Source organism: Xiphophorus maculatus, chromosome 2 (genome assembly GCF_002775205.1).
Source record: "Xiphophorus maculatus strain JP 163 A chromosome 2, X_maculatus-5.0-male, whole genome shotgun sequence".
Taxonomy (NCBI): Eukaryota; Metazoa; Chordata; class Actinopteri; order Cyprinodontiformes; family Poeciliidae; genus Xiphophorus; species Xiphophorus maculatus.
The window spans coordinates 5,917,054-5,933,234 of NC_036444.1; the positions used below are offsets into that span (position 1 = coordinate 5,917,054).

At 36.9% G+C, this 16,181-nt stretch overlaps 1 protein-coding gene and 1 long non-coding RNA gene across 2 annotated transcripts in view; one reads left to right on the forward strand and one right to left on the reverse strand.

The window, feature by feature from the left end:
- tp53i11 (tumor protein p53 inducible protein 11) overlaps positions 1-12,224 on the forward strand; it is a 51,416-nt gene extending 39,192 nt beyond the window's left edge. Inside the window, exons 3-7 of the mRNA XM_005795825.2 lie at positions 948-1,006; positions 1,111-1,159; positions 2,329-2,425; positions 9,761-9,862; positions 11,030-12,224. Coding sequence (XP_005795882.1) covers positions 948-1,006; positions 1,111-1,159; positions 2,329-2,425; positions 9,761-9,862; positions 11,030-11,163 — 441 coding nt within the window. The 3' untranslated portion in view covers positions 11,164-12,224. The remainder of the gene's footprint in view (positions 1-947; positions 1,007-1,110; positions 1,160-2,328; positions 2,426-9,760; positions 9,863-11,029) is intronic.
- A 1,509-nt stretch (positions 12,225-13,733) lies between these two features.
- Positions 13,734-15,733, reverse strand: LOC111612174. Its single transcript, XR_002754454.1, has 2 exons — positions 15,494-15,733; positions 13,734-14,053 (listed from the first exon to the last, which is right to left on the reverse strand). It is a non-coding gene; the product is annotated as an uncharacterized LOC111612174 (long non-coding RNA).
- Between the last annotated feature and the right edge of the window lie 448 nt (positions 15,734-16,181).

The window sequence follows — 16,181 nt, forward strand, 5'->3', positions numbered from 1 at the left end:
TATGAAAGGAAATTCTTGATAACCTTTGACTGAGCTTCCTCAGTATTGGAGCGTGGCAGCTCACTGTTGGAGAAACATTATGGAACAAAATGTTTGTTAATGTGTTTATCAAATCATTGTAAGGTACCTGGTGCCACGACTGCAGCTATTTGGTTTCTCATTCAGGGTATCTGAATTGCTAACATCCAGGAATTACAGTTTTAGGAATTGTGTGTTTGTCTGTTTTCACGTTTTGTTGCATTACATGCACAAACATTAATGTATTTTACTGCGATGCTGTCCGACTTGCACAGCATAGAGGACAAAATGTGGAGTGGAAGGAAAAAGCAGTCATGGTTTTTACAAATGAAAATCAGAAAAACTTGTAATTCCACCTGCAAAATCTTCGTAGTTGTTTTTTAGTAATATGGTCATTGCACTGGATTTAATTAAGAGTAAGAGGGGGATAAATGACAATGATTTTTATTTATAAAATCCTTCTACTTTCCAGTTATGTACCAGTCTGTGCCAGTTTATTATATAAAATACCAATAAAACTCATTTTGTGCTGCAGTGTTTTGGTTTCTCTCCATTCACAACAGAATTCCTCTGGAAGTATTTTTTTTCCAGCTCCAAAGTTTTTTCTTTTTCCTTTTGGCATAGCAACAGCAACTTGATTTTTCATTAAGAATGCATTGTGCGATGTTATGAGAAACAGGTCATTAAGGAGGTGAGGACTTTCTGAGTCTCCAGTTAGCATAATAATCTGTTCTTCCTCTCCCCAAGGTTGATTTAAAGTGCTTCTTTTTAAGAGCTGTGCAGCTTTAAGTACAGCTACAGAGTATTTTCCATCCCTGCTTGTCGAGCGTTATCGGATGCTAAATATCTGGCGAGATATTTGTGATAACATTTCCCCTCTCATCGCTCATTTCCTTTTTTTCTTCCTCTGCTGCCCTGTTTGCTCACAGATTAGTCAGATGCTCGGAAACGAGTTGAAGTTTGCAGTGCGAGAGCCGATCGGGTTGAGGTGAGACTTTGAGTGCTCTCTGACTTCACAGCAGAGTTTAGCACGCTTTTGTTTCCATTTGTTTTAAGACGGATTCATTATGGCATGTTTTTTTTTCCTCTTAGGGTTTGGATTCTCGTCTCTGCTGTGGGTTTCACACTAATGGCCATAACGGTAAGCGTTTAAAAGCTCCACGGTTACCTGTAACAATAGACTTTGTTTGAGAAATCTTTATTTTAGATGTAAAAACATTTAGTTTTTAGACATTTTAGTAAAATATTGTCACATGAACGTCGCCATGTTGTTCACGCTGCAATGCATTCTGGGTAAATAACATATAATAGTCCAACTGCGCTAGCGCCGTCCAGCCAAAGCAGTGATTAACATTATTAAGCCTTTGCAAATTGAACCAGAGTGGTCCAGGTCCAGTGGCACCGTACTACTGCCTCAAGAGCTCCATTAGCATTTAAAGAGCTTCCAACGCTCTGGTGGCAGCAGGGTTTAGGCGCTTTGTGGATAAAAACTGTCAGCACTGCATTTATTTTTTTAGCTTGTTAAGGTAATGATCCTTTGTCAGTTTTGCTCGTACAAGTGACTCAAAGTCTTCTGGAGAGAAATGTTGAGAGCACAGATTAGGTCCTTTAGAAGTTGTTTGGCTCCAGCTCTCTTCCACTGCGCTCTTCTTTTTTTTTTCATGTGTCAAATTATCCAGATTCGTGTGGGAAGATATCCAGGTCCAGACAGTGTGGCATTATCTAAAATTACACCAGTCAAACACAATATGACAAACAGCAACTCGGGTAAAGTTAGCCTTCCTGTGTTCACTCGGTAGACTCCAGTACAGAATGGACCTAATGACGTCATCAACCCAGCAGGTGAAAACATGGCGACGTCCATTGGTGGAAAATATAACAAAAGTTATAATCTTTTTTAAATAATTATGATTGTTGGCGTATCAAAAACAGTAATTTTTCAGTTAATAGGAAAATTACAACATATTTAGGCCAATATGTTAAACTAATCTTGTATCATTTTAATGCGGAAGCATTTCAAACGTCGTTCAGTTTTAATTGACACCATCAATAAAAAATGTGCAGATAATAAAAATTTTGCAAAACATTAGACACAGAGCTATCTCCAGAGTCATCATCAGTGTATTACTGAGCGTCATCTGCACACACAACTCCCTCTTTGTCAGCCTCGCTATCAAATTCTCAATATCCTCAGTGTTCTGGGTATGAGCGGTGACACTGACTCACAACCCAAAAGACTTTGGGAAGCACAGAATGCTACTGTGTTGATATGACAGGACTGTGTTGAGTCTTTCTTTCCCCCCCATACAGGCTCTGGTGTTTCCCAACCAACTCTACGAGCTTGTTTTCGAGGAGGAGCTTTCCACAACTAGCATCTCTGTCCGCCTTTATGGAGCAGCGCTGCTCAGTAAGTTTCAAAATGTCCAAACTCACAAGAAAGACAGAAAATAGACCTGATTTCCCATCATGCCCAGTGACTCTGAAGGCTTTCTCATTGTTGGCACTGTGTGTCACAGTTGGGTAGTAACAAGTTACCTTTACTTGAGTAACTTTTTGGGGGGGGAAAAATTACTGTACTGTACTTTTTACTTAAGTAATTTTATTATGATACATCGCTAATTTTACTGGATTAAAATTTCTGGGTTCTCTTCCTCACTGCACTGCAAAAACACAAAATCTTACCAGGTACTTTTGGTCTAGTTTCTAGTGCAAACATCTTGGTAAACTTGAAATTAGACAAACTAACATGCAAGTAACTTTTCAGCAAGAGGTTTGTTTTAAGTACATGTTTATTATTGATTAAAATTACTAGTTCCATTGGCAGATAAATTAACTTGTAACATGGGAAAATGTCCTGTTATAAGTAAAATAACAAGGAATTGTTTACTTAAACAAGCTGCTAAAAGGTTACTTGTAAGTTAGTTTTATTTCAAGTTTACTAAGATATTTGCACTAGAATCTAGACCAAAAGTACCTGGTAAAATTTTGTTTTTATAGTGTGTGAGTAAGTTCACTGAATGAAAAACAAGCTTGTTTTAACAAACAAAATCAGGTTTTATTAGTTTCATAAGATTTATATAGAAAGAAATTCATTTGGAAATTTTTTTTTTTTTTTGCCTGATTACTTTTCTTATATGAACTATTTTCATTTTGAGCTTTTAAAATGCCCAAATTTCCACTTAATTTTACATTTTGGTTCATCTTATGATTTAATTCTTAAATATTAAATAATTGATCATTTGATCAGTTAGTCAGTACTTGAGTAGACTTTTTACCAAATACTTAAACCACTACTTTATACTACTTGAGTAAAAATAAGCTAAAGTAGTGCTACTCTTACTTGAGTACAGTTTTTAGGTACAGTGCCCACCTCTGCAGGGTTTTAACATTTATTTGTGCAAATGCTATAAATACTCATTGCTCAACTGCATGTGAATTTTTTGCGATAATGTCTTCCAATGCATTCATTAGAACTGGCACACACTCCTCATTCAGACGTGACATAAAGAGCTCTCTCTGTGCTGGAAAAGTCTCTCTTTCAGGCCCCAAGCAGATGCTGCTTTAATCTGATACAGTTCAGTTCTCCAGGAAGGAAGACGGCTTCAGGCGTGGAGGAGAGAAATTCTCAAGAAAACTCACAGCTAATGCTCCAGTCGCCTCTTGTTTCGGTCGCTTCAGATGTCAAGTTTAAATCCGGGGGGAATTTGGTGGGAAATGGCAGGACTGCTGAGGCGCAGACACAAGGAAATGCACTTTGTTTCATTTTTCGCTTTACTCTAAACCAGAGGTGTCAAATTAAGATCATGAATGTTCTTAATGAGCCGGATGTGCCAGGATGTATTGATAAAACCCATTAATAAACTATCAAATAAATAGCTGTCTGCATTTTATAAATGCTATTTGCTATTTGAGGAAGCAGTGTTGGAAAAGTGAAAAATAACTGACTCCTACAGAGAGTTGGCGAAACTTCAACCCAACGCTTTTCTCAATTTTTGTGGAAAATTATCAATAAACTTAAATTGTGCATTAGCATAAAAACTTGATTTTATGTGAATTTCCACAATCACGGTCTGGAGACTAGAGGGCCACACAAACAGCTAGAGCGGGCCAGATTTGGCCCCCGGACCTTGAGTTAGACACGTGTGATCTAAACTCTAAACGCCCCCTAGTGGTGCGCAAGATGTTGCAACTGTTTATCAGAATCACAGCAAAATTGTAAAAATAGCAATTCTCAAAGAAACAGAACAACTGGGATGATGATAATGAATGAATTAATAATAATGATGATTTAATTAATAAATGATACATAAAGTAATAATAAAATGAAATTGATAAATATTTATTTGTCTTAACATGAGCTGAAAGTGTGACGCATAAGCCTGGCTTACCAAAATATTGTGGTTAAGAATGGTAATGTCAACAGCTATTTGTTTTACTTGATAAAAAACTATTAAATTAATTAAATACAATAGATAAATAGAGTTAGTAGAAATTGGACAGCAAAGCAATCAAAGTCTATTTTTCTTTTCTTGTGCTTTTAAATCACAAATAGCTCTAAAATGTTATTAATGCAGACAACACTTGGTAATAAAGAACAACTTGTTTTTTTATTTATTTCCATGTGCTTGCCATCATTGGAAAGATTAAAAACTTCGCTTTCATAATCTGTGAATAACTCAAAATGCCCCGAGTCACATTTACCAAACGGCATGGATGAACAAAGAAAACGATAAGCGAGTTGAAAATATTTCAGTTTCAGTTTGTATTTATTAGGATGTCGTGTTACTGCGGGGGAGTTTCATGTTAGGCGGTCTGTGAGGTTTTGTTAAATACCTTAAAGTGGCCTGAAAAGGTCTGAGAAACGCTGCTCTAAACCCAATAAATCGAGGTTTATTTTTTTATTCTGCTGTTCTGTGCCGGTCGTTGACAGGCGACAGACACTGATTATAAATAAATTATCCTGTGCCGGCTTCGCCCTGCTCTTAGACTGTATTTTGGAGACGAGCAGCAATCATTTTAACGGCCCTAATTTGAGACCAGTCCGTCAGTCAGGCGATTAAATGGCTCCATGAAGAAGAACTGGCAGCGATTAAAGGCCAGGGAGGGAGAAAAGAAAGAGGAGGATTTAGCTCACAAACTTCTCACCTCTTCACAGCAGTCTGAGCATTTTCCAGAATTTCATCACTTTAATAACTTTGTCCCACTTCTGTTCCAAACCCAACATGAGACATGCACTGTAGTCTAACTTTAACATTTCTGGATTAAAAATAAGCGATGAGCCGGTGAGAATCTTAGGTAGTTTAAAAATCTCTGACCTGACAATACCAGTTTTAGCTAATTTAATTTTCTCTTTCAGAAGTAAAATAGAACATTTTTCTGCTCTTGCAGGCATTAGGTATTTAAAGCTGCACAGTATAGTCTTCATCACTGTATCTGTGTGTGCAGCATTTGGAAGGATATTATATTTAATTGCAAGTCAATAAAATATCTGGATTTCCATGGATTTCAATTCTCTCTCTCCATATGTGTTACCAGTGGCTGAAATGCTAACACACAGAGCGATGGGGAGCAATGGATAAGAACCACAAACAAACAAACTAATTATTGTCACTGGTTGTAATATTCTCAGATAGTTGTAAGTTTTTTCATCATATACCTTTAGAGCAATCTCTGCCAAAATTGTTTCATCATTTTAAAATGGACGTTGTTATGGTTAGCACTCATAGAGCTACAAGAACGATTATTTCTTTGTCTATTTTGTAAAGAGCTTGTGTCAAACCTGAGGCCCGGGGGCCAAATCTGGACCGCTACAGTTTTTTATGTGGCCCTCTGGACTCCAAGTTGCATCAGTAAGTTCCTCCAGTTTTTCACAAATCACAAGGATAAATTAAATATTCAGGTTCAGTTTTAAAATTATTATAAAATTAATAATAAAATAGCCTTTACAGTCGCTTGGCAAAATAATTATAAACTTTATTTCACCACTGTTCGCTGTATTTACAGATGCAAGTCTTGCTTTGGAGTGTTTTCTAACATCTGCTAATTAGATTTGGGACTTAACTTTGACTAGGCCATTCCAACATGTGATTATGCTTTGGTTTAAGCCATCCATAGAAGCTGTCAGTGTATTTAGGGTTGTTATCCCTATAGCTCACATGTGTCAAACTCGAGGCTCAGGGGCCAAATCTGGCCCGCTGTAGATTTCTGTGTGGCCCTCTACACTCCAAAATACTTCAGTAAGTGCCTCCAGTTTTTCACAAATCCGCAAAATTCACACAAAATCAGATTCCCACATTTTTTCTGATTTTAATGACATTTTCACTCAAAATTGGCCTAAAACTTTGGGTTTAATTGACTGCTGCCTCAGCCTTATTTCATGTCAAATTATAGTTTGACCGATACGATTAATAAAAAGTCACATTTAACATCACACATTAGAGCAAATGTCATAAAAATTCCTTTCAAATATTTCTAAATTAGCACCACAAACTCTGTGATTTTGATTACAAAATTCTGGATGGACTGATCAGTGTGAAAAGATGTTCAATATTTTATTTTAAGAAACACTTATTGAATGCTGAAAAAAATGTGTTGATATTTTAACAATTTAATTAGTTTTTAATCAACACATCGTGGCACACCGGCCCTTTAAGAACATTCAGATTTTGATTTGACCAAAAATGAAGATGAGTTTGACCCGCTGTCCTAACTATACGCCCTATAGGACAGTGTGGGAAAATGCAATAATAAGTGTTTTATTGGAGTATTTTGATCTCATGAGGACAATGTCACTCATTTTGAAGCTTTTATCAAACTCATGTTAAGAAACACTGGGTTGGTCAATTTCCTCAATGCCAAAAACAAAACAACATTGCATTCAAATAATCTAGTTTGTTTATGAGTGAGGAAATAACTGCAAGGTTAAATTTACCCATATTTACCCATTCAGAGCAATACCTTTAAATGAAAAACAGGAAGTGATGCAGGATGTGGTCTCTGACAGAAACGGTGTAGATTATGATTTCCAATAAATATTGTTTTTACTTCTTCACTTCATTTCCTGACTAAAACGTAAACAGCCAGTAACATCTTCCAAACTTAAGAGTGTTTTTACACCATTTACTCTGTAACGTTTACTTAAAGTAACCTAATTTATATATATATATATATATATATATATATATATATATATATATATATATACTTTTAGGAATATTTTACTACCCTGCACTTTCTACTTATTGCTGCTCTTGCTAGTGTAAAATTTCTGGATTCTTCAGCTTGAATGAAAAACAAACATGTTTTAACCAAAAACCCATGAGACACAGTCACACACCTGCAGTTTTTATTCATTTCATAAATAAACTGATTTGAAAAAAAAATTTCATCTGATTTTGTTTATTTATATGAATTATTTTAATTTTCATTCTAAAATATCAACATAGCATTTATATTTTTACTCTGTCTTATTGTGCAATTTTGAAATATTAAATTATTGATAATTTGATCAGTTACTCAGTACTTGAGTAAACTCATTACCAAATACTTATTTACTCTTACTTGAGTAATTTCTTGGAGGAATAATTTTGACTTTTACTTGATTAAAAATATGTTCAAGTAGTGCTACTTTTACTCGAGTACAATTTTTGAGTACTCTGCCCAGCTCTGAATTTAGGTGATCTTAGAAATTGTGCCAGACAATCTCAGTTTTGCTACAGCAGGGGTGACTAACTTTAAAAGTAAAAATAATAAAAACTGTCCTGTCCTCGAAGAATCGGGTCAATCATCCTCGATCTTTATTCATCTGCAGATGCTGGCAGGATGTTATTTGTCAGATGTATTTCCTTGTGCCAAGATTGTTAATCCTACCAACGGCTTTGATGCTCAGCTGAAAAGTTACAATTTCCGCTAAAATGCAAATGAATATGCAGCTTCCTGATATCCCTTGTTTTCACCGATGTATTTTAAGATTAAGCTAGCATTTGCTGCAGAGAAAAAAAAGATCTTAATAAACCCAAAAATGGATCGTAGAGATGATAAACTGATTTGGAAAAATTTTCTTTTGCCTTTTATTTTTTGTTACTTATGTGAATTATTGACATTTTAGTTTTGAAAATATCAAAATTACCACATAACTTTATATTCTAGTACGCCTGATGATGTCATTTCTAAATACTGAATGATTGATAATTCGATCGGTTACTCAGTACTTTTTGTCAAATACTTTTTTACTCCAACTTTAGTCATTTCTTTACTTACTTACATTACTTTTTAGTTTTATTTGGGTAAAAATATGTTGAAGTACAGCTACTTTTACTTGAGTGCTATTTTTTTGGATCTGAATTTAGGTGATCTTAGAAATCATAAACATAACCAATGCCTAGTTACAGTTTTGGTAAGCTGAAACTATAAGCGCGTCACGGCGAGGCGATGTGAGCATAAATCATCGCTGAGCTCCATAAGGCCGGCTAGAGCCGGGCTTCATTATGATAAATGTCAGCAGAGCTTCAGGGAGCAGCAGAGAGGGAGGGGGCAAGACGAGGTGCAGCAGTAGGGGTGAAGGATGGAGGCTCATCTGCCACACAGATGGATCCTGGCAGGGAGAGGATGCAGTCCATCAGCCCTCCCACCTCGCTGCCCACCCCTTCTTCTTCTTCTTCTTCTTCTTCTTCTTCTTCTTCTTCCAATGGACCCTTTGCAGCGTGACGTCACACGCGCGAGATCCCTGCTGGAGGGCAAAAAGCTGCTGGCTGATGATGACTGCCATTGGTTTTAGCTGTTGATTTGTAAATATAACACGCTAAATCTTAAATGTGTGTGTAAAAGAAAAAGGGAGTCGGTGCTTTGCTACTAATTGTCAACACTATGACAACTATATAACAAGGTTACAAAGAAAAAAAAACGAAGAAGACGGAAGTGGTTCAATTATTCTTGCTCGACTTTGGCAACCGTAACATGTAGATGTGAGGCGGTGTGTTTCAGTTCAGATACTAAATTAAAAAAACTCTGACGTAGCATGAGTAGATGCTACGTCAGAGTTTAAATTAGCAGTGTTAGTTAAGCTAATAGCAGTGGTAGCTAATCTACCACAGAGATCACTTATTAATAATCGCAAAATAAACATTAAGCCTATAAACATGAAACTGTAACAGACTGAATGTTCTGCTCTTTGTGTGGGAAATGTTGGACCGTTTGTTTTTTTTTTGTTTTTTTTTTTTGTGTGTTGAATCCTGAAACACGTAGTGGCATTTGTCTGTTGCTATGGCAACGAGTCTGGTATTACGTTGTTGTTGTTGTTGTTTACCGGTTTTTCTGCTTCCCCCCTTTGCTGTGTCTCACTGCGATGAGTTAATGATGCCTACATGAACTGAACGAAACATCTACAGGTTTCGTTCAGTTAACGGATCGTAAAAGAATCGTCTTTTTGCTCTCCCACAGTTGTGCGCATGCACGAAACGTCCGGATGTAAACAATAACAGGCAGTGGGTTCGTAGCCTCGCCAGTTTCAGCGGAGGAAAGCGGACCCCAGTAATACGATATACCATTTTATGACACGGGCTTTTAGAAAGCTCAGATGTAATGACATGATGAACTGTCATCCTGCTTCAGCTGAAGCGTTTTTCCATTTATTAGTGATAAATGGAAGTCAGCGCTCCCCGGAGCTTTTCTCTTTGCTCCGGTTTTATTCCCACGCCTCTAAACCCTTAACCTATGAATTCTCTTTGATCGTTTCTTTTTCCAGGCCTCGCCCTCATTATGTGGAACGGTCTCTACACAGCAGAAAAGGTCATCATCCAGTGGACTCTGCTCAGTGAAGCCTGCTACTTTGCCGTCCAGTTTCTAGGTAATTAACAGGTCTTAAGAGTTACCATGTGCTGTTCAAATGCCCTCTAATTTTACTTTGATGAACATCGGATGAGGTCAGACCGCAGTGGGAGGGAGTTTCATCATTTATGGACACGTGGACAGTGCCCTCTTGTGGTACGTTTGGAGAATCACAGCTTTCAATCAGATTCAATGTAAGGTTTCAACATTTATTCACACCTCCATTAACTTTTCCACATTTTTTTCACATTATAGCTGAACTTTGATGTTTTTTTTTGTTATTTTGTTTAGAATTTTATCAGATAAACTTGACAGTTATACACTATTTTCTGTTGATTTAAGGTAGATCTTCACAAGCTTTTATAGATGGTTTAATTTGTATTCTGCTCCTATTACTAATAATACAATCTCAGAATATTTCGTGTTTAAAAAAAAACAACTGTCAAGCAAAACAACAAGAAAGTAAATTTGAAGGACAGTTCCTAGTGTAAATGTTCCCAGACATTTACACTAGGATGTAAAAATGTGAGGTATCAGATAGTAAACCAAAATCAAGATGTTAAGATTATGCTGGAAGCATCACACAGAAACCGACCAATAAATCAAAGTTTTTGTTTCCCATAATCATGCCTGCATATTTCAGCAACAAGGCAGTTCAAAGTTTTTACATCATAAAAATAAACACAAACAACACAAAGTTGTAAATCACACAGTGAATAATTGTCAAATGACATAACACATTAAATGTTGATGTTTCATTTATAATGTTTCAAAAGCAATTCTAGATTTAAAGGAACTCAGTGTTTCGGCTGTTTTAAGGTTTTCAGGAAGTTTGCCCCAGATTTGTGGAGCATAGAAGCTGAATGCTGCTTCTCCACGTTTGGTTCTGGTTCTGAGGATACAGAGCAGAACAAGAAGACCCACTTTTGCCAACTGAGCAACTTTCTTGCTATATTTAGCAACATTTCAGATAAAAAAATCAGAATCGGCAGGTCAGGCTTTTTAAAGCTCGTTGATTGGCCAGAAAACTGCAGTCGGTGCATTGACCATATAAAAGTTGTATTCTACATTTTAAGTGTTTTCTGAAAATGAAAATTAATTCTCAGCCAACTTAAATAAAAATAAATAAGAGAATATATGTTCAGGAAATGGTTTTCGTTTTGCTGATGTGGCTTTGTGTTTTCAGTGACTTGCGTCACCCTGATGGAGATCGGCATCCTGCCCAACGCCGCCATGCTGCTGCTCCTCAGTCGAGTTCTCTTCTTCGTGGTCACCGTCGCGTACTACTACCACCTGGGCCGCAAGCCCAAGAAGATCTGAGCCGACTGCGGCGCTTCAGGGAGGGGTGTTTCAGCACAAATCACAGCTGGGGATCAGGGGGTCTAGTTGCTTTGTAAGTAAAAGGCCTCATACCCCCTTTCTGTGGGACCTGGCCTACGACAAACCCCACCAAAGTGATATTCAACAGACGTGCAGAGCATCACATCGCCATCGATACAACAGGAACAAGAAACCTCAGCACAACACTGAGCGGCTGGGCTTCACACACATTCCTCCTCTGCGTAGTTTTGCGTGCTGGACGCTGCATCTGTGTCAAACTTTAAAGTGTACAGGACAGACGGCTACGTACCACCTGTCAGTGTTTCTCTACAGCTATACCATGTCCAGGTGAAGTGTTAAGTGTTTTTCCTTTCATCTACTGTTTATCACGCTCAAGGGTTTGTGCTATTTGTTGTTTTGTGATATTTTATATGTGAAAACGCGAACTGCCTCCCTCTGAATTTGCTAGAAAAATAATTAGCTGTATGCTTCAGATGAGATCAATGCTGGATTACTGACACAAAGAAAACTGATGGGTTGAGTATCCAGAAACTCTCTGTTCACCTGTTCAATCAAGACTGGTAATCATTTTACCATTTAGTCTAAAAATTGGTGTCTTAGTTTTGAAATCTCTTATTTGTCAGGCTTTAAGCTGAGAGTTTTTAAAGCACAACTGACTGTCATGTTATGTGAACCTGTGAGGTGAATCATCCCAGAGAAACCATACAGTTGTCTCTGCTGCCTGTGCACTATTAGGAGGAACTTTAACCTGACTGAAAATCAAACCCTTCATGTGTAAAATTAGCCTGTCAAATCAAGCATGTCATGTGTGTGATCAACACATAATAACTTGTTATAATCTCTTAGTTATGTAGCATAGCTTGTTTTTTAATGCCCTGCACCATATCCAAAGTCTTGCCTTAAAACAACTTTAAAGAACAGTCATCAGATCTATGACTTGTAAATATGTAAATAAGTATTTAATATTAAGTGGTGTTCTTGTGAACCAAACAGGGAACTTGTTCAGTATTAGTCAATGATTATTAAAGGCTAAACCTTCTCTTAATGTGTCTTATTTTTGTACCTATTTAAATCATATTTGTTCAGTCATTTGCCACCCAGGTAAAGATCTGTAGGAAAGCTTTTTAATTAAAAGCACATTTTCAATTGTGAGGAAAAGTTCATAATGCACTAACACACGACAAAGAAAACAATAACTATAAATACATGTACAGAAATTAATAATAAACACAGTAAATAAAATTGCAAAGCCCATTAAAAATGTACAAAAAAAATTAAAGTTCATAACATCAAGTTCTAAAAAATCCATAAACTAGCGGAGACATTTTTTTCCACACAATAAAAACATCTTCATAGATATTTTTAATGAACATTGGAGCCCAAACTGTTAATATTACTAAAACTATCTTTGGCATCTTTTATTATAGCAGCTTTAATATATTCCTTAGATATTTTTGATGAATTATCTTTGATAAGAGATGTATTATCTATCATTACCATTGATGGATAATTATAGATTATCTATCAGATTGAAGTTAAAACTCTGGCTGCTCTAAAACATTAATATTACTTCTAGTCAGAACGCTGGTCAGCAGAATACAGATTTTAAATCTTTATATATATATATATATATACCTTAAAATAATAATCTGTATCTGAAATAAATGGTTGTTATAAACTTTTGTGAGCTTTAGAAAGTTTTTTATTTTTATTCTTGAACCTGGCCTAATATCCACTCTACTCAGCATTTTCTGCCCGTCCAGCCTCTTTGGTCACAGTTTTTTATTTTTGGGCTTTTTTACTTTTTATTGTAGAACCAGCTGACTCTAATGGTTTTCTTTTCTGTTCTGGTGTGACATATGGCTAAAAGAAATGGGCACATTATATTTACACCCAAAGCAAACAGGAAATCATAAATAAGCAGACACTGAAAAACTGACATGAGAAAGAAAATGCTCTATTTTTGTAGGAATTATCACTTTATTTAAGAAACAAATATTTGAAGCCAAAACTTTTTACATGTCTTTACCATGGAGCCAAAACATGCAGAGGATGTTATAAATGTCATCACCAAACTAATTTGTCACAACTTTATTAGCCGTCCCATCAGATTTATTGATGCAGTAACCAAAAAATATTCTTAAAACAAATCAGCACATTAAAACTTGCTTACCTAAGCAGATAGTTATATATATATATTTATACATTTTTCTATCTGGAATACTTTACTGAGAGTTACAACTGCTTATTTGACATTTAAAAAAGCCTTTTTCATCAGTTTGAAACTTGAAAATCAAAATGGATTCAGACTGTAAGCGAGCCGAGTTTCTTCAGTGGTGGTCCATCAGGTTTCCAGTGGCCACATTAAGTCCTGCGCCAGAAGGGAGAGGTTCTGCGGTCAGAGGGGGTGTTTTTTTTGTTTTGGGTCCGCAGCTGCAGATTCAGCACTGAAGGGAAATGTGCGCCGTCCTCCCCCATGTTTCAGCTCAGATGGGGGAAACTGAAACACGGGTGAGGTATCCTGCACCCCTAAAAAGCCATAATTATGCTTTTTTTTAAAAATTTTTTGCAGGGTTTAATTAGAAGCAGCTCTCCCGCGTAACATTGTGTTCCCCAACCTTTCGCTGCACTGCTTTGCGCTGACTAGCATAATTATGGAGTACGAAAAAAAGTGTCGCTCCGTTTCCATCAGTGCTGCAGGCCTCAAACGATCAGCCTGGTGAAATGTTCAAAGGTCTGCAAGGCAGGTCTATTTTTGGAGAGAACAGCAATTTTGCCGAGGAGGGCAGAGGAGAGGAGGCAGAGCAACTCTTTCATCATCCCTGATGTCGTAAATTAGAGATATGAAACTGGAAACTGGTCTTCAAGTCTGAAAACAGTGCAAAAATGTTTCATTCACAATGTTACGGACGGCGTATGTTTAACTGTTTTAAATTGTAGCAAAGTGTTTTCATGTATATATGTGGGATATTGTACATGATAAATTAATTGTGATTGAATTCTGATTATTAGTTTTAAATAAAAAGAACACTTGTTTATTATTGGAACATCTGAAAATGAAGTCATTTTGTTTGTTTTGTCAGATAAATAAAGCAGCCAAGTGTCCAAACTTTTTGTCACTTGGCCCAAAATTGTCAAGTGAAAAGTATGTGTGGCTCAGGAACATAAAAACACTAAAATCAGGCAAATAAAGTGTTTGTTTTTTTTTCTTCTTTTTTTTGGATTGCATTGCAAAACCACAAAATATTACCAAGTATTTTTGGTCTAGTCTCTTGTGCAAATATCTTAAGTCAGGCTTACTAAGATACTTGCACTTAGCAAACTTGACTAAGATATTTGCACTAGAAACTATACCAAAACTACGCAAGTGTAGATCTAAAATTAAAAAAAATTATTTTGCACATTTGCTGCATTAAATGGAAGGCATCTACTTTTCAAATTAAACACAATTACTAAGTATAAGAACAGGATTTGGGTCAGTTTCTTTCCAAAAACCTGCTAATACTTAGCAAAGATTAATAAATTAGATAAAAGCAGATTTGAGTGTGTTAATGTCTGCTTTTCAGTAAAACAGACATGGTTCAGCTTACAATAAAAGCTTGTTTATAAAAAGACAAATACTTTGTTCAAAAGTTAATATTTTCCAGTGTTGCCAAATCCTGTGACATCACTGCTCATATATATAGGCAGTGATGGCACTGATGTGATGCCATATATGACATCACTGATGTCATCACCTCAGTCATTTGACATGTTGATCAAATTATCGACTTTGCAAAGGAAAGCAGTGACTGTTTGCAACTACGTCCCTTAATTATTCAAGGCGCCATGACGGACGTCGGAAGTGAGGCACGGGAGTCTTGAACAGAGCGTAACTGAAATTGTTTTCCCAAGTTGTTTTTGTCCGTTTATTCGTGGCTTCTACTTGTTAGCATCGAGCTAATTTGTCTGTGAACGTAACACACCTGGTTGGGGCTCATACCTCACAAACCAACTTCTTCAGCTAGCTTAGAAACCGACCCGTACCTCCTCCCTCTTGACGTGTTGATCAAATGACCGATTTTGCTTGAATTTATACCACATGATTTAAGTCACTATATCATAAACAGCGTTTCCCCTTAAACCGGAGCGGCCTTTAAAAAGTACAAAAGACGAGATGCTAACCAGTTTTTTTCCATACATGCTAGGCTACATGACGTGCGGCACTGTCTCCATGGTTACCCATGGTTAGACGCCTACCTTCTCCATAATGCAATATGTAATATATTTCTAATATACTTATAAAGTATAAGAACGTAAATCATCTTACCTTGTAAAACTGTTAGCTGCAAATTCGCCGTTAGGCCTGACGGTCATGACTGGCAGCTGCCGCCGTATCTTCCCTCATTAAAAGTTATAAAACGACAAGTTTGGTTTCTATCCTTGTCTGTTTCTGCAGCCGACCGCGCAGCAACCTGTGATCATTCTGACTGCGAAATCAACTGAATAGAAGCGACATTAGGCTGCAGATGTATGTTTCTAGACTAGCTTTAAAGGAGCGCATTGGTTGTTTTTGACGTCCGAGTGATAGAGAGCGTGACGTCACGTGCAAAAGTACTTGTACCAGCTCATCAGCGGAAATGACGCATTAACATGTCTCAACAGGCTGTTTTGTAATCGCACTTTTGGTTGTTATCTTCTGAAACAAGTTCAAACTCATCTCCTGTGGCAAGCCGTTTTAACATGCAATGTTAGATATCTGGAACGTAATTACGGATAGTCAGACGAAACCGAATTTATGTTAAAACGGCTTGCCATACATCTACCCAAATATGACCTTTTGTAAAACCTGCCCGAACCGTCTGCTTTCCACTTCCACACACACATCGCACAGGGGTTGAAAAACGGCATTATGTGGCTGAGGAGATCAGCGTGTGTAGTCTGGGTTGTTTACATCCTAAAAAGCTCCTCTGTGTGTGTATGCGTGTGTGTGTGTATGTTCGCATTCTCAAACTTTC